Genomic DNA, 27,248 nt, shown 5'->3' with positions numbered 1-27,248 from the left:
TTGGTCTGCTGTAATGCAGACAGAATACAACGCCCTACTTAGTAATGACACATGGTCTCTAGTTCATCTACCCCCACACAGAACAGCCATAGGCTGTAAATGGGTCTTTTGTATCAAAGAAAATCCTGATGGCACTGTCCAAAAATACAAAGCCCGTCTTGTGACTAAGGGGTTCAATCAACAATTTGGATTTGACTATAATGAAACCTTCGCACCTGTCATCAAACTTGTCACTATTCGCCTTATCCTTACTCTTGCCTTAACCCATCATTGGCCTCTTCAACAACTAGACATCAATAATGCCTTTTTAAATGGCACCCTTGATGAAGAAGTATATATGACTCAACCCCCTGGATTTGAAGCTTCTGATAAAAACCTTGTCTGTAAACTGCACAAAGCCATCTATGGACTCAAACAAGCACCCCGTGCTTGGTTTGAAAAGTTAAAATCAACTCTACTGCAGTTTAACTTTCAAGCAAGCAAGTGTGATCCATCCTTGTTCGTCTACTCACATGCCAATAGTGTCATCTACATCTTGGTATATGTAGATGACATTATCATCACTAGCAATGATTCAACACTTCTTCATACACTTGTTTCTCAACTTCACTCCACCTTTTCCCTTAAAGATCTTGGTGATCTTGATTACTTTCTAGGCATTGAAGTAAAAACACAATCTGATGGCTCTCTCATCCTCACTCAAAGCAAATATATTCGGGATCTCTTAAACCGCACAGATATGGAAGCCTCAAAACCTTTTTCCTCTCTAATGGTTAGTGGCTGCAAACTTTCAAAAGTTGGCACTGAAGATTTTCTAGACGTGTCTCTCTACCGTTCAATCGTTGGTGCATTACAATATGCTACCATAACACGACCCGAGATTAGCTTCTCAGTAAACAAAGTCTATCAATTCATGTCTCATCCTCTTGCCCATCATTGGTCAACTGTTAAACATATTCTCCGCTATCTAAAGGGTACTACCTCTTGGGGTCTCCATTTGCAGCCAGCTCCATCCAACTCCCCTTTATCCATTCACGCCTACTGTGATGCAGACTGGGCGTCTGATCCTGATGATAGAAGATCTACGTCAGGAGCCTCTATCTTTCTTGGAACAAATCTTGTGTCCTGGTGGTCCAAAAAGCAACCTGTTGTTGCTCGTTCCAGCACTGAAGCAGAATATAGAAGCCTTGCTCTTGCCACAGCTGAAGTTACTTGGATACAAACCTTGCTCTCTGAACTTAAAGTTCGTCATTCACCTCCAATCATTTTCTGTGACAACTTAAGTACAGTGGCCCTTGCTCACAATCTTGTTCTTCATGCTCGCACCAAGCACATGGAATTAGATCTGTTCTTCGTTCGAGAAAAAGTAGCTGCCAAGCATCTTCAAGTTGTGCATGTTCCAGCCATAGATCAATGTGATGATGTTCTCACAAAAGCTCTCTCTCCGGCGCGGTTCTGTGTTCTTCGATCCAAGCTTCAACTAGTCGAGTCACCTCATCCTACTTGAGCTTGCGGGGGACTATTGGAGTATAGTTTTACTCCTTAATTATATATGTAGAATAGTAATGTAGATTATGTTTTATTCTTTTCTTTACTGTCACATTTATTGTCTTTATTATAGACCAATTCTAATAGAAGTATTATTTATACAAAAGTAGTCACCGAATCTAGAGGAAAGAACCTGTATTACAGTATTTAAAACATAAACTATATTAAGACTGAAATCTTAACTTGGAGCCAAGCTCCTTACAACTAAAAATGGAAGAAGAAAAACTGTAGTGAGAAAGGCCCGATTCCTCAATGATTCTTTGCAAATGCTCAGTTACCCCCAACCCAATTACCCACACCCTTTTCATATAATTCTTATATCTCCTCATTAATGATTCCCAAATCCCTTCTCCCTCACTCCCCTTGCCACATGTTACATAGTTATTTCTCTTTCTCTTTCCTCAATTCCATCCATGTGTTCCTCCTGCCACTACTGTCTCTGGTGTTACCTTTTTACTCCTTTTCTCATAGACTATCAAAAGTCATTAGTTTGGCAAGCCAATTAAAGTTTTACAATGTTACAATGCAAAAGAATACTTTTACAGAGATTCACACCCTCTAACAAGACAGAATGACTGAAAAAAAAAGACATCTTGTTGAAACAACTCGTACTTTACTCACCCCCTAACAAAAGGGATGTCATTGTTATTATCCTATCACTGACTAACGGATGGTATATCTGTGCTGATGTCAATTCAATATAAACTTAAGCCTATAAGCCAACTCCAAATCTATCATCAAGTACATTAATGACACAAAAAAAAAAAAGTATGATGCTTGGTTAGCAACTTACATGAGAATTTTTTCGTGAAAAGTAACATGAGAAGAAATACAAGATGGATCTGCATAAAAGGCAAAGTGTGAACTGAATAAGAATGCAGTAACATCATGTTTAGGGTTTTAATTTTAATTTTGAGCACTTGAGTTGAGGTCCAACTAGTTCTTTGATACAAGTGCAATAATTTATGACTAATTTTATTTATTGACTCAAATGTTATGCTTCCATTTATTCAGTAGCAACCTTAAAACCATATGTTGCATGAGATGTAATCAAGGTAAAAGACACTTACATTGATGTTGGTCTTTTGAAAAACTGAAGGTCCCACACATCTTGAGGTATCACGCATGTATTTACAAAATCCTGGATAGAAGCATGTGATGTAATATTTATAATTAATAGTATTCTTGATTAATATAATATATATAGCTCACATTTGAGATTATATTACTAAGCAGCACCAAAGCAGCATCAACCTGCATCATCATGTCCTTGTCAAATTAAAATGAAAACTTATACAAAAATAGCAGAGAGAAACAATTTATAATTTATAACATAAATAGTAATAACAATAATGCTGATGATGATAAAGAATAAAATATCCATGAAATTGTAATGTGTATATTGTCTTACTCATACTTTAGTGGAAACTCTTTGTTTCCAAAAGTTTGTCTATGAAGCTCAAATCTAAAGCTAGCTACTTCCCTTTCATTAATCAAAACTATATCATCAGCAAAAAGCATGCAACTACAGGACGCTTGTTTCACGTCATCTTCGTCCATTACCAGGTTTATGAAGGAGGGAATAAATTTCCATGTTTGTTAGAAGGTTGTGCAAAAACATTCTTAGGTATCTTTTATTCCTAGGGAAGTTACATTCTCATGTTTTAGCCAAATTTTATTCACATGATAAGGGGTGAGAAAGTGATATTCCCATGAAAATATGAAAATTTATTTTCTATCTCACTTGTAACTTCCATTTTTATTTATTTATTTAAATGATTTTGAATTTTGAAAAATATTCCTATAAATGTTAAGATGTAACCAAACATCTTTTACATATGTAAGAGAAAATCAATTCCATTTTGTATTTCTATATTTTGTATCATAGTAGTCAATAGCGATTGTGGCGGCAAGGAAGTTCCATGCCACTACAGGGACCTTGGAGCGGAGTGGATTTATATAGCGGCCAGAGTTGACACAACACGATGGAGCGGAGTGATGGAAATCATGGTAGAGCAAAGAGACAATTTAAAATATCAAAAGATATCTCATTAAATTAGGGTATTTTTGCCTTTTCATTCGAATCTCTCTCTACACAGTTTGCCCTAAACCGAAAGTCCCTTCTCCTTTTATATTGAGTGCAAACTTCCCTAACACTCTATGACTCTCTCATTCTCTTCTCCGGCTCTCTCTTTGTTCGTCTTTTCCAACTCTCTCCATTTGTCTTCTCGAACTCTTTGTTCGTCTTCTCTATTCCTCATCTCCAATCATCGGTATTTTTTCTCTTTTTTCTCTGTTCATCTTCTTTCTTTTTTCTTATCTTTTTCTTTCTTCTCTTCTCTTTTTTTCTCTTCTCCGACATTCTTGTGCTTTCCTTCTTTCACTTTCCTTTTTTCTTTTTACTGTTCCATTTCTTTCTCTTTTTTCTTTTCATTTTTTTATTTGGGCATTTTTGTTCTTTGGTGATCAACAAAACAATGACTCAACCAAATGCTAATCAATCATAAAATCAGAGCTCAGGGGCTGGAGCTGCTGGTCCCAATCCCACACCATTAATCTTGACAAGGAAGAAGATTGAACTTTAATGTTTACTTTTTTAGTTACTTAGAGCTTTAGCATGTTGTTTTCTACACATTTTATGTTATGACTTATGTTTTGTTTGAATACTATGAACTTTTATTATTAAAAATGATTAATGCATGAATTTAGAGTTATTTTTCTGTTTTTTAGCTTATATATATATATATATATATATATATATATACGTATATATATATATTTAATATATAAATACAATATTAGAATAGCAGTCATCCCGCTATTCGCAATCCTGCTATCCCACTTTTGGGGTCAACCACTCCACTCCGCTATCCAAGATTGACTACTATGTTCTGTATTTTATGTTTTATGTTTTTCTGTTCTAGCTTTCTGTTAGCTAGTTATAACTGACTTCTTGTTGGTTATAACTAACTCAAGTGTATTCATAATAAGCTGTATCTTCTCTTATACATAATTAGGATGTACAGAAGCTCGGCACAATTGTATTTCCCACATATTTAATAATATGAAACAGTTCAATTTTCTCTGCTGCTACATTTCTAATATGGGGTATCGACTATCAAGAGTCTAAAACCTCAGTTCATGATGGCAAATCCTCTGACTCCACAACCGTCCCCACCACATTCCACTTCCACTCTGATCCTTCCTTCACTCGCACCACTCACCTTCTCTCATACAATTACTGAGATACCCACTTAAGATGATTTCCTGCTTTGGCGACAGCAAACTGAATCCGTCATCAAAGGCCACAAGCTACATTCTTATATAGTTAACCCACATATTCCATCATAGTTAATCCACATATTCCTTCATGTTTTCCTTCTGAAGACAATCTCACTAATGGATCTGTCAACCCTGCATACCAAGCCTGGGAACAGAAAGCTTAGCTGCTCCTCTCTTGGCTTCAATAGACTTTGACAAGTAGTATACTCACACCAATCATTTGTTGCATTAACTCCTTGGAACTCTAGGAAAAATTCCATGAGCACTTTAAAACACATGCAAGCTCGAGCATACCAATTGCATACTGAATCATGCAATACAACTCTCAAAGGTAAAACCATGGCAGAATTTGTCACTCACATCAAAGCACTAGTTATCTCTATTCAATTGAAGATCCTGCTACTCCCCAATAACATCTTAATGCTCTTCTTCAAGGTTTACCTTGCAATTATGAATCTGTAATGACTCTAATCAGCAACAAGTTGATTCCCCTTCAAATTCCAGAAGTAGTTGCACTTCTTCTGGTTCATGAATTTGTGCATTATAAATTATTTGGTTTGTATTACAATATTTAAAATACCAGTTGTCATGCTATATAACTAGCTTTTTCACAGATAGCCACTCTAGTGTTTTCAGAGTTGGCCACTACATGCCGTTATCCAAGATTGATTACCATGCTTTTGCACTTTTAGGGGTTTATTTTATTTCTCTCAATTTAGCTAGTCATTCGAAAAAAACCATCTGAATTAGTAACCTATTAACTGGACCCAACACTAAGACTCAATAGCAAGCATATCTGGAAGGACTAATTTAATACCCATCAATAAACAACTTAAAAATGGGAGGATATAGTTCTGTCAAGAAAAAACTTACAAGAGCATTTATATTGCTAAAAATTGGTAACCCGTGCACAATAGTACTCCACAGTAGTTGCCAACCATTGACGAACTGCAAAAATTAGTTTCACCAAAACAATGAATATTTTAGCAAGAAGTCATACCGGAGATGCAACAAAGATAAACAATTCTTCAAAGTAGCCCAACCAAATAATCAATTTTAACATAATTGTTTTTTTTTTTTTGGTTGGCAAAGATAAGATATATAAACCCTAAACAACATGATTGTTAAAACCCAGTGACTGGCTAACTACTATGGAATACATTATTTTTAAATCAAACCTTGAGTCCCAATGAATGATTAGATTACTCAAAAAATTCAATTAGCATAAATCAGACATGGGGGGCCAGCCATTGTCCATACCACATTTTATTGTATCTTTAATTACTAATATATTAAGTAATATTATTGACATTGCTTGTTTTATTGATTAAAAAAATCCATTCATGAAAGTTTTTCTCCAGATCATGAAACAGCCAACTAAATTTATATTGAATGAGGAGGATAAGATATTCTCCATAACCAAGAAACAAACAAAAACACAACAAAGGAACAGAAAAGGCATGTTAATTCAAAAAAATCCCTCAATGACATTTTCACATGTTAATTTTCCATCATCAACACTATATGTTTATTGTTTAGCATTAGAATTTGGAGACAGTGTGACAGACATCAAAGGACAGTGAAAATGTATGTGGGAGAGAGAGACTTCGCTTAAGGTAGAAGAAGCCATTGAAGATATCTCCATCCTTGAATTTGGAAGCAACAGTACAGAAGAAAGTTCCTGCAAACTCCTTTAGATGCAATAGATCAGACATAAGTTCAGAACCACAGTAACAATTCAAATAGACCAAAATGTTGAATATAATATGTAAAAATGAATTAAAGTCCTATAAAGACTATGAGATGCACAAGAACTGCTCTCTTATTCACATGCATAGCAAGAGACAATCAAACTGTGTTAAAGAGAACAAGGTGTAGAGCATAGCTACATACCTCAGAGTCCATAACAAACCATCATAGGTCCGATCAACATTTGCAGAACTCAGGATTCTGCAAAATTATATCCACTTTCTTAATAACAATAATCATAAACATTCTTTCTGACAACGATGTGTCACACATTCAATTCAAATCATGACAAAGGTATTTGAGTGTTTGAAGAAAGTCCATATTCCAACCAGATAATTATCTAGGATTAGCTTTATCCATCTCCCCAAGCATGCACAATATTCCCACAGATAATGTTAACTTTTTTATTATTGATAGGGGAAAAAGTAACTTGAGTATAGTAGAAAAAAGTACATGAATAAAACAAAAATCATAAGCAAAGAACTTTATAAAATAGAAGAGGGAGATACATACGTAAGAAGACAAGAAATCCTCAAGATTTAAAAATGTTTACAATGAAAAATAAAAAAATAAAAACCAATGCTTCAAAACTAGACTGGTAATTGAACCGATGAAAGTATTGGTTCATGGTTTATTGGTTTAACTGAGGTTGAACCAGTAGTAACTAAATTTATATTTCTAATATTATATAATACTTTAAATAATAATAATATAAAATTATAAGAAATCAAGATATGAAAAATTGTAAATTGATATAGATGACTAAACTATGTTTTACAAGATAAAAATAATAATAATTGGTAAAATAATGTATACCTATGTGTAATCTGTAAATATGTACTTTCATTTTTCTTAAAAATGTTTTAAATTGAATTAAAAAATAAGAGAGATTAAAAAAATATAAATTTTGAAAAGTAATAGTTAAAGCCAGTTTTCTATGCTGATTTTGATTTTTGACTGGTTTGACTGTTTGTGAGATGAGCCAATTTTTTGGAGTTAACAGACCAGTTCTTGGTTGAACCAGCCAGTCCAGTTTTTAAACCATGCAATAAACAGATAAAGAAACAAAGTGCATGAGTAAAAATGTTAATGATTACAAATCACAAGGTTGACGTTTTAACACCATCAAAAGAAAAGGGAAGACAATAAAATTAGAAATCCTAATTTTCAGCTCCACTCATTCCACAGCAATAATTTTGAATAAGACAGCAACAAAAGGAGCCAACATTGAAATTGTTCCTTTGTTTAGCCCGCCAATCCTAAAGTACCTGTCAAAGCTCATATAAATGCCTTCAAACCAGTAGAGAAAAAGATCTTTGCAAATGCGAGTATGGTAGTTGCGAGTGAGAGAACAAAATGCAGCATTCCTACAGCATAGATCATTCATCAGATTTTGCCACAATGATACTTAATTTAAACAATCTCTATTAATAGGATACAACACAACAACACAATTAACTTATGTGTTATTTGACCAGTTTGTTAAAAATTAAATATAAAAAAAAAAAAGGTGTTTATAAAAAAAGTGATTTTAAAAAAACATTTTTTAAAAAGCAGATAGAAGATACTTCTTAAAAAATACAGAAAACTGCTTTTTTTTAAAATAAGTTTAAACAAACACATCAAAAAAGTAGAAAATTGCTTATTTTACTAATATAAAAAAAAGGAGTGTTTTCTTGAGAAATGAAAAAAAAATTTAACAAACAGACCCATTATATCAAAAGATGCATTCAAAGGACTATACAGAAGACAAGACAGATTCTAGCATAAGATCAAAACCAGAAAATGGGAAAATAAGATAAAATGATGACAAAAAATTCAGTAAAGCCAAAATTGATTTAAAACCCGACAGTTTAAACACTGACAAAAAGGGTAGTGGGAAAAAAGAATTCAATTTCTACTAAAAGCTTATATTTTTATTTATCATTGTAAACACCAAATTTGTACACATATAATTGCTCCATTACACATTTCATGACAACAAACAGACCAAATTGTGATCATGAGTCATGACCTATTAAAATTTTCTCTCTGTTTCCATTTCTATAAAAAGAATACGAGTAGATAAAGATATTGATAATAATCTAATAAATAATAATGCAAACAATTAAACATCTTACCAATACATCAAACTATATTTCATTAGAGAATTTAAAGAATATTAGAAGCAAATGAGAGAAAGGTGATAGATCTCAAATGGGTATTAAGAAAGATTTGAAAGAAACGAAAGATTGTTGTAAAATTGTTCTTGAACCCTTGCTGGTCAACGCAAACCAGAACGGAAGAATACAGTGATACAAGGTGTTGAGAGTAATGGTGAATGGAGAGAACATATTCCTTGTGTATTGCAAAGCAAAAGATGTGTTTAAATACAAAGCAGTGGGCCTAGGCCCATAAGATAAAAAAACTATAATATAAAAACTATATCTAACACTCCCCCTCAAGCTGGTGTATATAGATCATATGCACCAAGCTTGTTACAAATATAATCAATCCTATGACCCCGTAATGATTTGGTGAAGACATCTGCCAACTGATCAGTAGAGTTAACAAACTGAGTAGTAATGTCCCCAGATAAAATCTTCTCACGAATGAAGTGACAATCTATTTCAATGTGTTTGGTCCTCTCGTGAAATACTGGATTTGAGGCAATATGAAGGGCAGCTTGGTAATCACATGAGAGTCATCTGTGTAACTTCGCCAAATCTCAGTTCTTTAAGCAACTGTTTGAGCCAAATAAGCTCACACGTAGCAGAGGCCATAGCACGGTATTCTGCTTCTGCACTAGACCTTGCCACTACATTCTGCTTCTTACTTTTCCAGGAAATCAAGTTATCACCGATAAAGACACAATAAACTGAGGTGGATCTCCTGTCAGAGGGAGAGCCTGCCCAATCTGCATCTAAGTATCCCACAACTTGGGTATGATTGTTGTAGCCATATAATAAACCTTTTCCTGGAGCACCTTTGATATACTTCAGAATGCGAATGACTGCATTCCAATGTCCTGCACATGGAAAATTGAGAAATTGACTCACCACACTAACCGCAAAAGAGATGTCAGGACGAGTTACCGTGAGATAATTCAATTTCCCAACCAGTCTTCTGTACCTCTCAGGATCTGAGAAAGGCTCCCCCTGACTTGGTAGAAGTTTAGCATTAGGATCCATAGGTGTATCAACGGGCTTGGAATTCATTAGCCCAGTTTCCTCTAAAATATCCAATGCATACTTTCTTTGAGATATTACAATTCCATTTGTAGATTGCGCTACCTCAATCCCCAAGAAATACCTAAGTTTACCAAGGTCTTTGTTTGAAAGTGATGGCAAAGATGTTGTTTTATCTGAGAAATGCCATGATGATCACTACCAATAAGAACAATATCATCAACATACATTATCAAGTAGATGCACCCAGCAGTGGAATGTCGATAAAAAACCGAATAATCAGCTTCGCTTCGAGTCATACCAAATTGTTGGACTACAGTACTGAATCTACCAAACCATGCCCTTGGAGACTGCTTAAGACCATAAAGTGATTTGCGGAGACGACATACCAAACCGGAAGACTCCCCCTGAGCAACAAACCCAAGAGGTTGCTCCATACAAATTTCCTCAAGCAAATCCCCATGAAGAAAGGCATTTTTAACATCCAGTTGATAGAGAGGCCAACGGCGAAGAGCAGCCATGGCTAAGAATAATCTGACAGAGGTCATCTTGGCAACAGGAGAGAAAGTGTCACCATAGTCTAATCCAAAAATTTGAGTATAACCTTTGGCGACCAAACGACCTTTGAGTCGATCAATGGTGCCATCAGGACCAACCTTGACTGTGAAGATCCATCGACATCCAACCACAGACTTCCCAGGAGGCAAAGAAACAAGATCCCAAGTACCATTGTTCTGAAGAGCACACAGTTCATCAAGCATGGCTTGTCTCCAACCAGGGTGGGCCAAGGCATCACCTACATTTTTAGGAATAGACACAGAGGAAAGAGAAGAGAGACAAGTATATTGGGAGGGGGATAACCAGTGATAACTCAGAGTAATATAATGAGGGGAAGGATTACGAGTAGAACGATTACCTTTCCGAAGGGCAATAGGGAGGTCAGACTCAAGTGGTTGGGCCGGAGGAGACGAAGGAGGTGGCACCGAAGTAGAGTCGGGTGGGGGTCCAATGGGTGGGAAGGTTGGAGCGTTGCCGACGATGATAAACTTGAAGTGGAGGCGGAGGTGGTGGGTCGGGTGACACAGTAGACACAGGAGGAGTATCAAAGACAAGAAGTAAGGGTGAAGGGGCAAGGACAGGTGTAAGAGAAGAGGAAGTAGATGAAAAGTAGAGAGAAGGCTCAAGAAAGGCGACATCAGCTGAAATTAAGTAGCGATGAAGGGAGGGTGAGAAACATTTATACCCTTTTTGAGACCTAGGATACCCTAAAAAGACACATTTATGAGATCGAGCGGAGAGTTTGTCAAGACCAGGACTGTGATTATGGACAAAACACGTAGATCCAAAGACGCGAGGAGGTAGAGGATGGAGCGGTTGAGTGGGAAATAAAATAGAGTGAGGTATTTGGTTGTTGAGGACAGAAGATGGCATTCGATTGATGAGATAGCAAGCAGTGAGAACAGCATCGCCCCAAAAAGGTTGAGGAATGTGACCATGAAGTAAGAGGGTGCGAGTGGTCTTAATTAGGTGTCTATTTTTGCGCTCACTCACCCCATTTTGTTGAGGGGTATATGCACAAGAAGTATGATGAAGAATGCCATGGGAAGCCATGAAGGCTTTAAAGGAGTGAGAGAGGTATTCACGAACATTATCACTACGAAAAGTACGAATAGAAACACCAAATTGAGTTTAAATTTCATTATAAAAAGATTGAAATATGGAAAATAATTCGAAACGAGATTTCATTAAAAATAGCCAAGTACATCGAGAGTAATCATCAATAAAAGTGACAAAATACAGAAATCCTAAAGTGGACGGGACCCGACTCGGCCCCCAAATATCATAATGAACTAAAGCAAAAGGAGACAATGCTCGGTTGTGGACACTCGGAGAAAAGGAACTACGACTATGTTTGCCTAACTGACACGACTCACACGACAAATGAGACAACTTAGATAGACGTGGTACAAGATGTTGAAGCTTGGCAAGGCTAGGATGACCTAATTGAGCATGGATGAGGGAAGGGGAATCCGCCACCAAACCAACAGGAGCAGAGGTGCGTAGGTGATAAAGGCCATGAGACTCACATCCGGTGCAAATCATTCGTCCCGAACTCCGATCCTGTAAGAAAACAGAATCTTTGGTAAAAGAAATAAGGCAATCAAGAGAACGAGTAAGACGACTAAGGGGTAATAAATTAAAGGGAGACTCTGGGACATTAAGGACATTGTCAATGGAGAGAGAAGGAGAAAGATGGACAGTACCAACACCATGAGATGTGGCACGAGAACCATTAGCCATAGTGATAGAGGGTAAATAAGTAGAGGTAGAAAGAGATGAGAAAAAAGACCGATTACCATAAATATGATCGGTAGCACCAGAATCTAGGACCCAAGGGCCAAGAGAGGTGGAGTGAGTGAGACCAACAAACAAAGGGCCTGTGTGCGCAACAGAAGCAGTGGAATTGGAAGCTTGACGTTCTTCATACCATTTAAGGAAGTTATTGAAGAGAGCTGGGGGCCCAGAGCCAGAACTATCAGAGGGGGTAGCACCAGATGCAGTAGAGACAGGAGAGGCAGTGTGGGCAACAGCAGTAGTAGGGCGAGGGGGACGACCATGTAAGACATAGCAACGGTCAATTGTGTGGCCCAGTTTGTGACAGTGATCACACTTGGGACGACCTTTGCCCGGTTTGCGAGAACGCTGACGATCATCACGTTGAGAAACCAAAGCAGAGGAGTCGCCAGTGGGAGCTGAAGAAGGTATGTCAGGGGAAAACTTGCAAGGCACACGCAACAGAGTGGACCAAGCCGAGTTCAAGGTAGGCACGGTCGGAGATCCCAAAATCTGATCACGAATGGAAGAGTACTCATCAGGAAGCCCATACAATGCCATCAACATAAAGAATGTTTGGCGTTGCTCTAGTTCCTTGGCAGGAGTGTCAGCAGGAGGCAAAAGTTCATTAAAGTCATGTAGGAGGCCATGAACTTTGCCCAAATACTCAACCATGGAGCCATCAAGGCGTCGTGGGGAGATGATATTCTGGAGATTTTGACACACACCATAGAGACGTTGAGTATCATTGGTGTATAACACTCGAGCTTGTTCCCATACACCAACACATGTCTCATGGGCACGAAAAATTTGCTTTAGGAAGGGATGAATGGTCGACTTAAGGACACTACAAATTTGAGCGTCAATTTTCAACCAACGAGGACGATCCTTCTCATCAACGGAAGCAGCTGTCTGGGTAAGGTGAGCAACATAATCCTGTCCCTTAAGCCAAAGCTTGATATCCGAAGCCCAAGTATCATAATTGGTGCCATCTAACTTGTCAATGGAAAGAGAGACATTGACATAATTAGTGAAAATAGCAGAGTCAGGCCGATCAGCAGAAGAGGAAGCCATAGATGCTGTAACAGGAGAGAGAAAAAACGGCCCGAGAAGGAAGAGATTCGTGACAAACGAGGTCCGATCACAAAACAAATAGTAGATCGGGGTAGAGGAGGTCGGGGCAAGTCTGGCACCGGTGGTCGCTGCCGGAAAGGTGGCCGCACGCGCTGCCACGCGCGGCGGCCGGCAGGGAGGAGAGAGAAAGGCGCGAGAACGAGATCGGCGCGTGAGGGAGCGTGCGATCTCCGTTCACCGCGCGACTGGTGGTGTTGGAGTCGCCGGAGCAAGGCAACCTGGGTGGGTGGGTCGACGTCCGGAAAGTCGACGGCGGCGGCAGTGGACGGCGGCAGCAGTGAAGAAAAATGCCGGAAGAATAGAGAAAAACGGCTGGAAAGAAACACGGCGAGGTGGGTAGCCGGAAAATGGAATGAGACACGTTTTCCGGGCACCGATGAACAGTGGGTCCACCGGGAGGTCAAGGATTAGGCTCTAGATACCATGTTGAGAGTAATGGTGAATGGAGAGAACATATTCCTTGTGTATTGCAAAGCAAAAGATGTGTTTAAATACAAAGCAGTGAGCCTAGGCCCATAAGATAAAAAAACTATAGATAAAAACTATATCTAACACAAGGCAAATTCAAGAGTGCCTATCTCTTCAGAATTATTTCACTATTTTCCTACCTACTTCTATGATTCTCTCATATTTATAAAATTTGACTGCCTCCACAGAAGAGCTATCAGTTAGTTAACATAATAACTAATTGTCCCCCCTTTTCCTCCTAACATAGACCCTCTTAACTATGGGCCCCCTATCAAAAGGCAAAGTTGAGAGCATAACTTTTCATTGAGCAGCAACTTAAAAGATATTTTTCATCTTATAATGTTTGGGGAAAAAAGTGAACTCAAGTAAAACCACAAACAAATATTGATTATGTCCCAGATCCAAAATTGAATTTTTAATTCATGCCCTTGCTGTGCACAATAGTTTCAGCCAAAAAATAGCTAAATTGGAATTTTTTTAACTTTAACCTTTATAAGCTCAGCAGTTTGATACTGTTAGTTACTTAGTTCAAAGTTCAAACTGTGAGAGGCAAATCAGAACGCCTGGTTTCCAAACAATCCAGGCATCGTATATAAATCAAGGCATTGCATGAACTCAACAAGTTATATAAAGGCCTAAGCACTACCCAATATCATACAAAGGTCACTACTCACTACCCAAAAATTTTAGGGCAAACATGGATTGCATGCACAAAGGTAAAAAATGTTTGTTTACATGTTATGAAAGCAATAATGTGAATGCATAATATTGTTTGCCAGTTTCTACCATGATAAAACATATCTCTTGTTAAAGAAAACTAAATATTCTGAAAAAGAGAATATAAGGGTACATAGAAGACAGGTGAACAAATGGAGACGACTCATACCCAAAACAAAAGTATACTAATATAAACATGAACTAAAAATAGAAGTTTTTCAAAAAGATTGCTTTTTATAATAGAATGACTATTTTTGTAGGACAAGGGGGAGAAAACAGTACAAAAAGATGAGATTAAAAAAAAAAGTTACTTAAGAGAGGCACAAAAAACTAATAGCGTGTGCCACTATAGCATACTGCAGAATGTGCTGTGCAATGCAAGCCTCAAATTAGCTAATAAATTACCATAGCCATTTGCCTTTCATGAGTGCCTCCCTCAGGATCACAGCAGCAGGCTCCCTCTTAACCCGTTTCTCGCATAATGAGGCTCTTGTTGTATTCAAGCATGCCTAAGGAATAAAAATTGGGGAATATTAGCCTGCAATGTGGAAATTCTTATGAGGGAGGAAATTAGTACATTCACTAAATCACCAAAATAAAATGGCCAGTTTCTCAACCTATAAACATAACTAGAAATCACATGTTCAAATAACACTATATAGATTGCAGAAATGATGTTTTAATAAAAGAAAATATAATAGTAGCACAAAGTCACAAGAACATTTGCAAAACTAAATGGATCATCCCAACAAGAAAAACAAATGACACAAGAGAGAAAAGAAGGCTAGTAAAACTAAGGAGTAGCGACAGATAAAGACAACCTCCAAAATAGAAGTATAAATAACAAGGAAAATAAAGGGACTAATTACTAAACAAGAAGGCGAGTCAGCTTATGTGCATCTCAGAGATGGGAAGTCCCTTTACAAACCAAAGGCATAGAACCAGATATATCAATGAATCAATGAAGACAATATAATTTCTAGGCAAATCTAAAGGTATTTGCATAGAGGATCCCATACTAATGCAGGCATTCTGCTCCAACTAATACAAGAGCTCTACAACAAACCACTTTCAAACATTTTGGCCTCCTTGATTTCATTGAAACTCTCAAACAAACCATGAGCAACTGCTCCACCAATATACCAGCAAAAGTAATATTCATTAAGCACACCATATAAAAACAATGAAGAAAAAGACAAACCATGAAGACTCCTGTGTAATTAAATAATTGTCCATTATGTTCGAATTAATCAACACAGTTGCATAGAGAAGATACATAAATTGTCAAGAATTGCAATCAGAAACTTAATTATTAAATGCAGGAATCAGCAGCTAAGTTTCAAGTAACTACCCTGTAAAATAAAATTGCTGCAAGTTCCACCAATCCACATTGTGAGCTACTCAAAGCTCCTAGTTTATCGTCTTTATTTCCATCACCACTGGGCAAAATGTTCAATAAGATCATTATGGATAACATATTAAACAAGTTCATTAAGTTCAGTGTAAAGCACTGGAAGATCCATCATTAAAAATATGACATGGATGACATTAGAAACACTCACCGCAGCATTGAAGTACTAGACATACTACCTTGATCCAGATCCTTGCAAATCACATCCAAAAGTTGTTCTACCAATAAACACCTATCAGCTGCACCTCTCATTAAATTCAATTGTATCCTTGCATAAAACACAAGTGAATCCTGCAACAGAAATTTGAATAGCAGAATTTGAAAAAAATTGAAAACAATTTATAAATTTAATCTGGTATTTGCTTTAAAATGCAATTGTAAGAGACCTTAAGAACTCGATCATGTGTTGTCAACCAACTGCGAAACACAAACTGCTGCATGGCATTATGAATATCAAACAACCGAGAGCCCAAATTTGGACCATCATTTAACAAATATGTATTAATACACTCAACAAGTTTACGTGATATCTTGCCCTCTTCCCTGAAAAAATAACAATAGGTGGTATAGCACTCTAGCAAATAATAATAGAATAAACGGCGAATCACAGTAGTAAATACCTGATGAATGAACAAATTCTAACAAACCCCTTGACAATGTCTTCTCTTACATTATCAGGATAGTCCCCAGGAGGATATTTCAAAAGAGAACGAAGGGTCAAGATACAGCGAAAGACCTCCTCATTGGAAGTAGAATTACTAATATTTTTTCCGTCCAAGCTCACTTCAACTTTCTCAATGTACAGAAACACCAGGTCTAGAAAAACAGATTTGATTAGAAAGAGGGGTGGGAAGATTAAACTGGTAATGTTGATGAGATGTGGAGATGATGCATGCTTTAAGTTCACAAAAACTTACTGCAGTAAACGCGCTTCCTCATCTGGAAACTATAATCCCTAACCGACAATAGATGCCGGAGGATAATCCCATATTCATAATGAAAGCTTGGAACATTGCTCAGGACATCCCACACATGATTAAAAAGTGGTTTAATTACAGATGACAAAGGTAACATTTTGCCTAAAAATAAAAGGAAAAGAAAATAATTAAGAGAAGGAGGAAAGTTCACAACATTAAATTCATAAATTGTAATTTTCCAATTTTTCTTTGTAGAATTTTAAGAATGAAATTACAAAAATTAAAAAAAGAAAGCCTCAAAAGTATGTGCTCACTTAATAAGTGGTAAATATTTATGTTATTTTCATTTTATAGAAAAGGCATACTAACACTACCAAGTACCACAATAAAAAAAAATTTCTATAACATAAAAATGAATTCATGATAAAAGAATATTTACCATGAAAAGGAAATAAACACTTACAGCGGCTATTTAAGACAATATATTGTACATAATAACCATCTCATATGGTTATTTTTATTTCAATATAAATATTTCACTTGGAGTTCCTGATTTGAAATTTTCCTAAAACACTATTGACAATTCAGGAGTACAATCAGTACTTTTCTATAGTACTATACCACTACTAATTCAAACACATTTAATTTTATTTTGGTTTCACATCAACCACATTGGAACTAGCTACTTATCAGCTTTGTTGACAACTCATTGTCGCATTTAACCACTCACTAATCATATTTACCATTTATAATTTGACACAAACAGTTAACTATGCAGTGCAAGCTGTTATCAAAATATCCATCTCTATTTTCTAGCAATTCAAGTGTCTGAATAACTCTACAGAAGTGAGGAATTACAAATACTGGAGGTTGGATTTTATTTAAAATTTTCACATAAGAACATCCAATGATATGGTGTAAAGTTTCTTGCTTCAAGTCCCTAGAAAGATCAGGGTCAAGCGAGTGAGTGAGGGAATATACTATCTCACTTTGTATTAAAGTGACTGCATTCAATTAGTTTGTTACAGCTGTCAGTCTGCAATTAGTTAGAGGCAGTTACAACTGTCACATCTATCTGAGATCAGTTACTGCACTATATATACTCTGTAACAGGTCTGAGCATAGTATCTTGTAATTCATTTTTCAGTTTCACCCAGATCAATAATATCAGCTTTATCATGAGAAACAATTCTCTCCCTAACAGTGAGTAACAAGTAAGAAGATATAGAAAATCAATAATTCCCCCTATCAGTTAAGTTCCTAAGAAGTGAAATTCCAGAAACCATATGATAATTCTAAAGTGTACAAACATGAGAACCAGTGAAACACTAAGAAAAAAGGATAACAGAAAAAAAGGGCCTTCAAAATACAACAATATCACAAACCATACCAAAAGACAATACTAGAGTACAACCATCATCAAAAGAAAGCAAAAGAAAAATAAATAAACTTCTTGCACTAATAGCAAATTAGCAATTACTCCTGTAACAAGATAATCAAACTCTTAGTCTTATCAGAACAACAATAATCAAATGAATCAATATACACATTCACAATGAGCCTTTAACATCTAACAGACTTAAAATGAGCATCAGTATGTTCCATAATGAGTAGAGGACACAACAAATCATTTCCAAGTTTGATGAACTTGGTATTCTCTTTAGTTTTATTTTAAAATATCAGCCGAGGCTAATAAGTGTGTAGACTGGCTTGCTAAATTTGGTGCTCAGTCTACCAGTGATTGTAAGATCAGGATGTCCTGTCATACTCAGCTGAATACCTTAGTTTTAGCTGATGCTTTGGGTAATATAATATTTCCCTACGTCTGTAATTTGTGTTCCTTTTAGTTTTCCCACAAATCAAAAAAATATATCAGCTGAGGCCAGTATTAAATATTATTGAAAACAATGAGATAAAATATATATATATATATATATATATATATATATATATATATATATATCTAAAATGGGTATTATAACCTCAAGAATTATTCTATTATTGGCTCAATGTTTAGAAGCAAAACATTGAAGATATCAATCATTACAAAAAGAGGATGTCTTATAGTCATGGTCACCATTGGTGTCTAATAATCATTTAATTTTCTTCCCACAGATTGTTACCCAGCTTCTGGACGCAATTAATTTTTAATTTAACATCTCATTCCATTGTTTGTTTATAATCAAAATGGGAGAAAACAACAAGCATGTTATGAACTAAACTACCTCCAACTGACCTGAACATTTGGCATCCTCCGCACGTTGCACAACAATTCTAAGAGTCTTCGCATATATCAATTTTGGATTTCTCCGCTTACTTGAGGATATTTCCGACGATGCAGATTTAATAAGTATAGAAATAAGAAAAGGCCATGTTTCAGCTGCCCCACACAAATTTAAAATAAACAAATAAATCATAAGTATACACCTTGGCTTGGATAAAATTAAAAATACTGCATCCACCATTGCTTTTAAAAAATCAACTTACAGTGAGGAATTTCATCTGGTCTAAGCTTTGCAGTATTCAGTCCAATAAATTTGCAGAAGTTATGTGAGCTTCCTCCTTCTAACCAAGTGCTTAACAACTTAATCCCTTCCTGTTGACATAGAACAACAACAACAACACAATCATAATGAATAAAGATGCACACAACAGAGAAAAGAAAGATATCAATGTATACTAATATCTATATCTAATTGGCAAACAACCTAAATGTAACGAGCAACACAGATTTTTGTTCTATTTTAAATCGCATATTAACGAGCAACGTAAAAGAACTAGAACTAGAAGGGAAAATGACCTCGCGAGCTTTGACTTTATCGGATGAAAGCTTTTCCACAATCTCTTGAACGTCTCTAGAAGTGACCATTGCGATGATCGCTACGCATTCAATGGTTACACATCGAATCAGAGGAATGGAAGTAGCAGACAGTAATCTAAGAGGTAGGGTTTTAGGCGGGAAAAGAAAACGAAGGGTTTTAGAGCGCCGAGAAAAACGGGGTCTCGCGTTTCAGTAGTGAAGTGGATAATAGTATTTGACACTCACTAGACGAGCAAAATGGATCGATTCTTTGGCAGGGTTTTTCAGTTCCAGCACCCGTCACACTTTTCAAATAGTTTATTACTGCTAGTTTTACACTTTATCATCAATATACCATTAAAAAGTGATGAAATTATACAACTTTTAATGTATTCTAAAACATTGTATATACATCAGTTTAACTTCTAAATTAATATACTTTATTAATTTTCAGGAATTAATTTGAAAAAATTGCTAATACTTAAGAGATTATTTAACAGAAATTCTACTATTTGAAAATTTATTTATATAATTTAAATATATATATATATATATATATATATTTAGGAGAAAGAATAATTCGGTTTATTCCTTTCATCTTCGACATTTATTCTAAATTTCACTTCGATTTTTTTAATTTTGTTCTTTAACCTATTTTTTAGCTGCATTTTTTACATATATAGAATTATAAGTTATACAAATAATATATTTAAGATCTTCTTTAATAAATTTTTATGTAATAACAACTTGTGTTATAAATGTGTGGAAGTATTATTACTTAAACACTTGTAAAATGTTATCTCAATTTAGAAATTAAAAAATTATAAAATTAAATTTGGACTGAAAATAAAATTAAAATATAAAAAGTAATTAAATAATTTTAAAATGGTATTATAATCATAATAATATTAAAAATAAAAAATTACTATTGATGGTTCACCTAATTTTAGTTTATAGAAATTAAAAATGTTTAATAAAATTAGTCAATAAACTAACTAATAAGTGTAAAAGAACATAATTATTTATTTTAGGAAAAAATAGATTTTAAATTAATTAACCAAGTTAAACATGAAAAAAATTAAAAAGATATCATATGAAATTATATATTATTTTGACTGATTTATAAATTAATATAACCAAAATAAACTTATTTAATACACAAATTTATTTTAGTAATTTATGAAAATAAGCTAACTTATAAATTACTTACTTTTTTTTTGTCTTCTCACTTTTATTCTCATTAACTTTGTTGAAATAATTTTCTACCTCAAATAACTAAACATATCCTTTTATATAATTTTAAATTTATCAATTAACTTCAATCTAACCAAACACTTTGAACTTAATTAATTAATTTGTAAGTTTCACCTTTTCAACTCCCCAGCTTATAACTTATAAGCTAATTTAACAAAACACAATTTATAAGCTAATTAAGATAGCTTATAAAAATAAGCTAAAAAATTTCTAAAATAAAATTACATATCAAATAACTTAATTATAGTCAAATTAACTTAAAAGCTACTCAAACTAGTTGATAAGATAGTAAAAAAAATTGTTGATAAAACTACTTAGTGACTTGTCACACATTTGGCAAATTACTTTAGTAGCTTGAAAACATGTTTAAGTAGACGAGTTTAATTAAGTAAGCTATTTCAACTAACTTATAAGTTATTAGTTTTTTTATTAATTTATTTTAATTTTTTAACCTATTTTATTAATTTTCAAAAATAGCCTACTATGTCACTCTTAGTAATGACATGTTCTCTCTTTTACATCTTTCACTCTCACCCCCATAAAACAATAACGCTCATCTTCAATGACATCTTTTATAATATATGTAATGTAGTAAGTTAATTGTTTAGAGTTTAGTTAACAATAGAGAGAAGAGTATATAAGATTTTCTTTGAGAACGAAACTTCATAAGCTTATTCTCAAAGAAAATCTAGAGAGAAGGGTTTTGGGTCCATGAGCTCCTTTTTCTCCCAAATTTTTCTGTTTGATTCCTCTTCTCTTATAGATCACTAATCGCTTCTGTCTCTATTTTTTTTAATTCAGGCTAGAAAGCTTGATTTTGACAGATTGAAGTATGCGGGTCTACCGTTCAGGAGTTTTTCTTCTTCTTCCTCTTCTTGACTTTTCTGAGCAAATTTTCAGGTAAGGGAAGCTAGGATTGTGATAGATTGGTTGCATGTAAGTTTAGAAACTCAATTGATGCATGAATTGGAGATTGATTTGCTAATTGGAGGGATTTTCCCATTTTTGGTGTTTTCAAGCTAAAACGGAGTTTTGGCTGATTTGGTGTATCGAATGAGTGCGTGTTGTTTCTAGAACTTGAATTGAACTCTTTTTGGTGCATGGATGTTATATTTTCCATTACATGTGTGTTTTTGTTTTTAGTTTCAGGTGTGAAAGTCCAAAAAATGGTGTAGAATATGGAGCCTCTATCATCAAATGATTGAGCCGTTTTAAAGGGTTGAGCCCTTTGAGGCTCGCATGACAAAGGGAGATTTCTGGAACCAAAGGACTGAGCGATTTTAAAGGGCTGAGCCCTTTGGGGGCCGCATTACAGGAGAGAACCCCTAGAAGCAAGCAAAGCGCTAAGCGCTTTGGGAGGCGCTGAGCGGTTTGATGCTTTCTGAATTAGACTTTTATATATTCATAAAAGTTGTATCCATGGATGTTATCTTTCCAATGACGTTGAAATCACCTAAAAAGGAGGTCTAGAACATTAGTTATGGATATTTTAGTAAACAGGGGTCAAGCTGTCAACATTGATTATATCTGTTGCGAGTTTTGACATTTTTAGCCAAATAGATTATTTATTTAGAATTTCATGTCTTTATAAGAGTTGTAGATTATCCTCTTATCTTTCTTTAGAGATAGGTTTTAGCTTATTTGGATGAGTATAACTCTCTAGATGTTGTTTACTTTGAAAATTGTCAAAGGGAGATGCATGTTATTTTGATGTTTTAAGTATTATCACATGGATTAAAAATTGGTATGATACTATGCTGAATAGTGGTTCATATATGTATGATATATGATGTAAATTGGTGCTTGATTCATATATATACTTGGTAATGATATATATGAATGTTTAAACATGATATGATATGTATGTATGTTTATATAAGGATGATATTGATCATAGTGGTGGATTGACCATGTATGATGTATGATGTATTATTGCATGTGAGAGTGGTGCTTGGATAGACCACTGGTTTTGGGTGAGAGTGGTGATTGGATAAGTCACTGATTTGGGTGAGTCTCCTCTAAGTCCTTAGTTAGTATTGGAGTGGGATATGAAGTCGAGCGTTATTTCCTTAACCAATTACTGGAGAAAGTGCGTGATTCCTTGCGGATAGTCGGTGGGCAAACTCCACAAGTGACTTGTAATGCATGAAAGGTTGTGGTAAGCTTGTACCCAACTATGTTATACTTGACGGTAGAACCAGACTTCCAAGTGTGTAAGTGACATCATTCGAGTAAACCCGAGTGGGATTAATATCCCAGTTTACTGTGACCGAGCGGGCACATTGGGCGTAAAAATGGTTGGGGTGGTTTCGGTAAGATGAGATGTCACTTATATTGCTCCTGTTGTTAGAAAAATCTCCTAAGTGAATGCATGACAACACATTAGATGATTGATATGCATTGATATCTATCATGAGTTGTATTTACTACATGAGTAGTATATGATAGAGTGTATGATGTGACTCTATGAGAATAAATGGTGATTTGATGATGGTGAAGCATAGATGTTTACTCTTATGCTTACATGATTGATTATTGAACTCTAACTTACCTTTTTATTTCCATGTGGATGGACTACGATGATCATATTGTGTATGGGAGCAGGTCAGAGTTAGGTCAAAGTTGGTTGTTATGACCTATAGGATGTGGAGTTTTGTTCTAGTGTCAGAGTTACCATCTTGGGTAACTGTTTGATTGTATTGTACTTGATCGGCACTAAAAGAATATTATTATTTTAGATGACCGTATATATATAGTATTATATTTTGTACATAAAACGTAGTTTATTATTACTTTTATATACATGTATGTATTTGGTTATCCAGTTTAATATTTTCTCTCAGTTCACTAGTGTTATTAGTGCGATTTCACTGAGTATAGAGACCACGACGGGTCGTTTCAATATAAAATGACAAAATCTTCATAATTTCTTTATAATATAAAATTAAAAATGATTCTCCTAATTTTAAGATGATAATTAATTTATTAGAAATAAATTCAAATATTTAAACTAATACATATAATTTTAATAAGGATAGTAGTCCTCCAATATTCGCTTATACTGATTCAAATATTCGTTAAGCCATTACCAATAAATTATATATATATATATATATATATACCAAGAATAAATAATTTTGAATTATATATTTATACTATAAATAAATTCGAATAATTTCTTTTATATATAATTAAGTAATTGCAAAGTGTGACGACTCGCGTGTAAAATACCTTACTACAGATTTTTATCTCATTAATATCTAAGTATCTTTTTAATTAATTATCCTTTTTCACCCATATGTATCTACATATACAAACCCAAAAAAAAATATTAAAAAAATTGTCCTATGACCATTAAAGTTGTAATTTTATTGATTAACAATGTAACCTTTTTATGCAATCACCATTAAACTTGTAGAAATGATTAGTCATTCACAAACTTAACGAGGAAAAACCTTCATATCAGTCATTCAACAGGGAAAATCTACATGAAAAAACGGAGATACAAGTAAAAAGATATATTAATTAAAAGGATTAGTGGTATCATCCTTAAAATTTGAATACATAACTTACTTTTACTCCAAATAATCACTAGTTTGAAATATGATACAAAAACGAAGTCAAGGACTAATTTTAAAAGTTATTCTTAAAACATCACATTAAAAGTTTATCTCTTTATTTTTTTTAACTACATATAACAATGTTTAATACAAATTACAAACTTCTACCACGGTGTACTAAGGTAAGCCAAGTAATTAAAAAAAAAGGGTTGGAGTAGTAGAAATATGAGAGTCTAAGTTTAATTTTCATTGCAATTATCTTTATGATTTTTTCCATCTTTATATATATATATATAGAAACCTCTACCATGCAAATCAAGTAAACAATATAAAAATATAATTAATTTTAGGCTAAGTAAACAATTATGTTGGAGATAAGAGAAAAACAAACTATTACAACATTCAAACACGAATTTATGTCTTATATCATATTCAAACTATGTACTCCTTCAGTTGATGTTTATAAGTAAAAAAAATGATACATTTTTTATTCTCAAATAAATTTTCAACTACTTTTATTTAATTTAATAACATTATTTTTAAAATATTTTTCAATTAATGCATAACTCTTTAGTTGCACAATTTTTTTAAAACATTTATAATAAACATAATTTAAAAAGAATGTTAATTACTTAATTGAGAGAATTTAATAAAGATAACTGATTTTTTTTAATATGTGAGAAAACAGATTTTTTTTCTTATAATAATCATTTACTCAAATAAATTAACCAAATTTACTAGCTGTCTTAACTAACTAACAAAGTTATTGTATTAACGAAACTTATCAAATTTAATTATCCACTCTTCAAAGTTAATCCACTTTTAAATTACCTTGCAATAAGTAACTCTAAAATCTATATATTACTTGAGGATTAGAGAAAATTATTTATGAACATTAAACTAACTCGCTCGAACAAATCCACACCAGAAAAAAGAAATAAAAACAAATTTTGAGACAATTATTATCACCTGTGTGATCCCCTCTTGAGAAAGAGGTGAGCTCAAATCATATCCTAGCCCCGTGCTTCTCTTCTTTTTGTCCATCTTTCACTTATCTTTGATCCTTTCAAGATCTTCAAGTTCTTCTTTTTTCCCCACACGTCGAAATCTCCCACAACTCTCGCACCATTCTCTTGAAACTTTTCTTATTATTCTCCATTCATGTTCCGTTTTTCTTCCTGTTTTGTAATGCTGCATTTGCTTATTTCCCTCCCACGTTTCCTACAACGCTTCCCTCTTCTGTGCTATGCTTTTCCCTTTTCCGTTATTTCTTTCGACGTAATAATATCTGAGCTCGTGGCTTACTTGAGAAGCCAACACTTTCTCACACATTCCCCTGTTTTCTTTTTCGATTTTGTTATTTATTATCTACTATATTTTTTCCTGCTAAATCATTATTACAGCTATATTATAATTTATACACTTGTCATAAAAGTATAACTAGAGGCTCAAAATTAAATTCAATAGTAAGTTTTCTGTAATAAATTTAGTTTCGTTTCTATCTTATTTTTATATTTAATTATGTAATTTAATATAACATTAGCATTTTTCATATAAAATAAAATTCATATTTAGCTTTTGGTCTCTCTATAATGTTTGTTCTATAAATTTAGTCATTTAATATTTAATTTCATAATTTAGTTTTCCAATTTTATAAAATTCACAATTTTAATTACTTTGTCAAATAATTATCCATTGATTGTTAAAATTATAACATTACACATGACTTGGTATTAAGTGGATGAAATAATTAATAATATTTAGACTAAATTGTATTGTAATTTCTATTTTTATTTTATTTTCATCATATTTTATCATTTTGTGAGATAAAAAATAAATTAAAATAAAATTTAACCTAAATATTATTAAATACTAGTTATTATGTCATTTACACTTAAAGTCAAATTGTAATCAACGTTACAATTTTAACAACCAATGAATAAATATTTAGCATAAAAACTAGAATTACATATTTTATAAAATTGATAGACTAAATTTATAAATTTATAAATTGAGAGACCAAAATTACATATTTAAGAATTACAAATTACAAATTACATATTATAAGAAGACTAAAAATACAATTTATCATAAAAATAAGTAAATATTCTAACAGGTTTATTAAAATATACATTTCTCAACTAATATATTTTAATTTTGCATTTTAATTAATTAAGTTTGACTTAAAATTTTATATTTAAGTACCCTTTTCAAATATTAAAAAGCTTCGTTGTTCTCCTATGATAAACAATAAATTAGTAAAATAAATTACTTATATAAAAACATATTTTCACATTATAATGTCATACAAAATTAATGAACTAATTTACTTGATTCAAATATATATAATTAAAATTAAGGATGTTATTAACAGGGAATGGTGATTATGAATTCATCTAGAGAAGAGGAGTGAGAACCAATTAGGCTTTGATTGTTGCTTTATGGAGAGAGAAAATTGAATTTGATGGAAGTACTATAGTTTGTATTGGAGACTTGTGTTGTGGCCGATTGCTTAATAGTGTGTTTGGACGAGTGATTTTATAAATTCAAGGAATTTAAAATTCTTGGTATTTAAATTATTTTGATTTCAATTTTTATCATTCTAAAAATATTTTGTTTGGATAAGTTAATTTTAAATTTTTAAAATTTTAGTTTGGATATGTTAATTTGATTCCTTTACAGTAAAATTAATTTTAAAAATATATTCATGTGTTGATATTTTTAAATTAAATTTTATAAAAATAAATATTAATTAATTTTAAAATATTTAATAATTTTAAAAATTAATATTTAATAATATTTGATAATTTTAAAAATATTTTTGAATATTCAATAATTAAAAGAATGAAGAGATAAGAGATAAAATAAAATATATAAGTGAAATAAGAAAAATAAATATGAGAAATT

The 27,248-nt window shown here is 33.5% G+C and overlaps 1 protein-coding gene across 7 annotated transcripts in view; it reads right to left on the bottom strand.

Moving 5' to 3' along the window:
• The window catches only part of ATM (Serine/Threonine-kinase ATM-like protein), a 129,208-nt gene extending 103,603 nt beyond the window's left edge, over positions 1-25,605 (bottom strand). For 2 of the 7 annotated variants that reach the window (XM_083076654.1, XM_083076657.1), the window contains exons 1-16: positions 25,311-25,605; positions 19,215-19,323; positions 18,964-19,107; positions 16,728-16,889; positions 16,431-16,626; positions 16,197-16,353; positions 15,962-16,101; positions 15,751-15,838; positions 14,805-14,908; positions 7,848-7,946; positions 6,724-6,780; positions 6,437-6,521; positions 5,704-5,778; positions 2,761-2,802; positions 2,619-2,689; positions 2,342-2,390 (exon numbers count right to left, since the gene is read on the bottom strand). In XM_083076654.1, the coding sequence (XP_082932780.1) occupies positions 2,342-2,390; positions 2,619-2,689; positions 2,761-2,802; positions 5,704-5,778; positions 6,437-6,521; positions 6,724-6,780; positions 7,848-7,946; positions 14,805-14,908; positions 15,751-15,838; positions 15,962-16,101; positions 16,197-16,353; positions 16,431-16,626; positions 16,728-16,889; positions 18,964-19,107; positions 19,215-19,323; positions 25,311-25,385 (1,653 nt within the window). In that variant the 5' untranslated portion in view covers positions 25,386-25,605. Of the gene's footprint in view, positions 1-2,341; positions 2,391-2,618; positions 2,690-2,760; positions 2,803-5,703; positions 5,779-6,436; positions 6,522-6,723; positions 6,781-7,847; positions 7,947-14,804; positions 14,938-15,750; positions 15,839-15,961; positions 16,102-16,196; positions 16,354-16,430; positions 16,627-16,727; positions 16,890-18,963; positions 19,108-19,214; positions 19,324-19,527; positions 19,862-25,310 lie in introns of those variants that run through there. The other 5 variants (XM_083076655.1, XM_083076656.1, XM_083076658.1 and 2 more) reach the window with 5 other exon arrangements.
• Between the last annotated feature and the right edge of the window lie 1,643 nt (positions 25,606-27,248).

This window comes from Cajanus cajan, chromosome 6 (genome assembly GCF_000230855.2).
Source record: "Cajanus cajan strain Asha chromosome 6, NIPB_CcT2T_4, whole genome shotgun sequence".
Classification (NCBI taxonomy): domain Eukaryota; kingdom Viridiplantae; phylum Streptophyta; class Magnoliopsida; order Fabales; family Fabaceae; genus Cajanus; species Cajanus cajan.
Note: the sequence above shows the minus strand (reverse complement) of the source record. Positions and strands in the feature narration are given on the sequence as shown.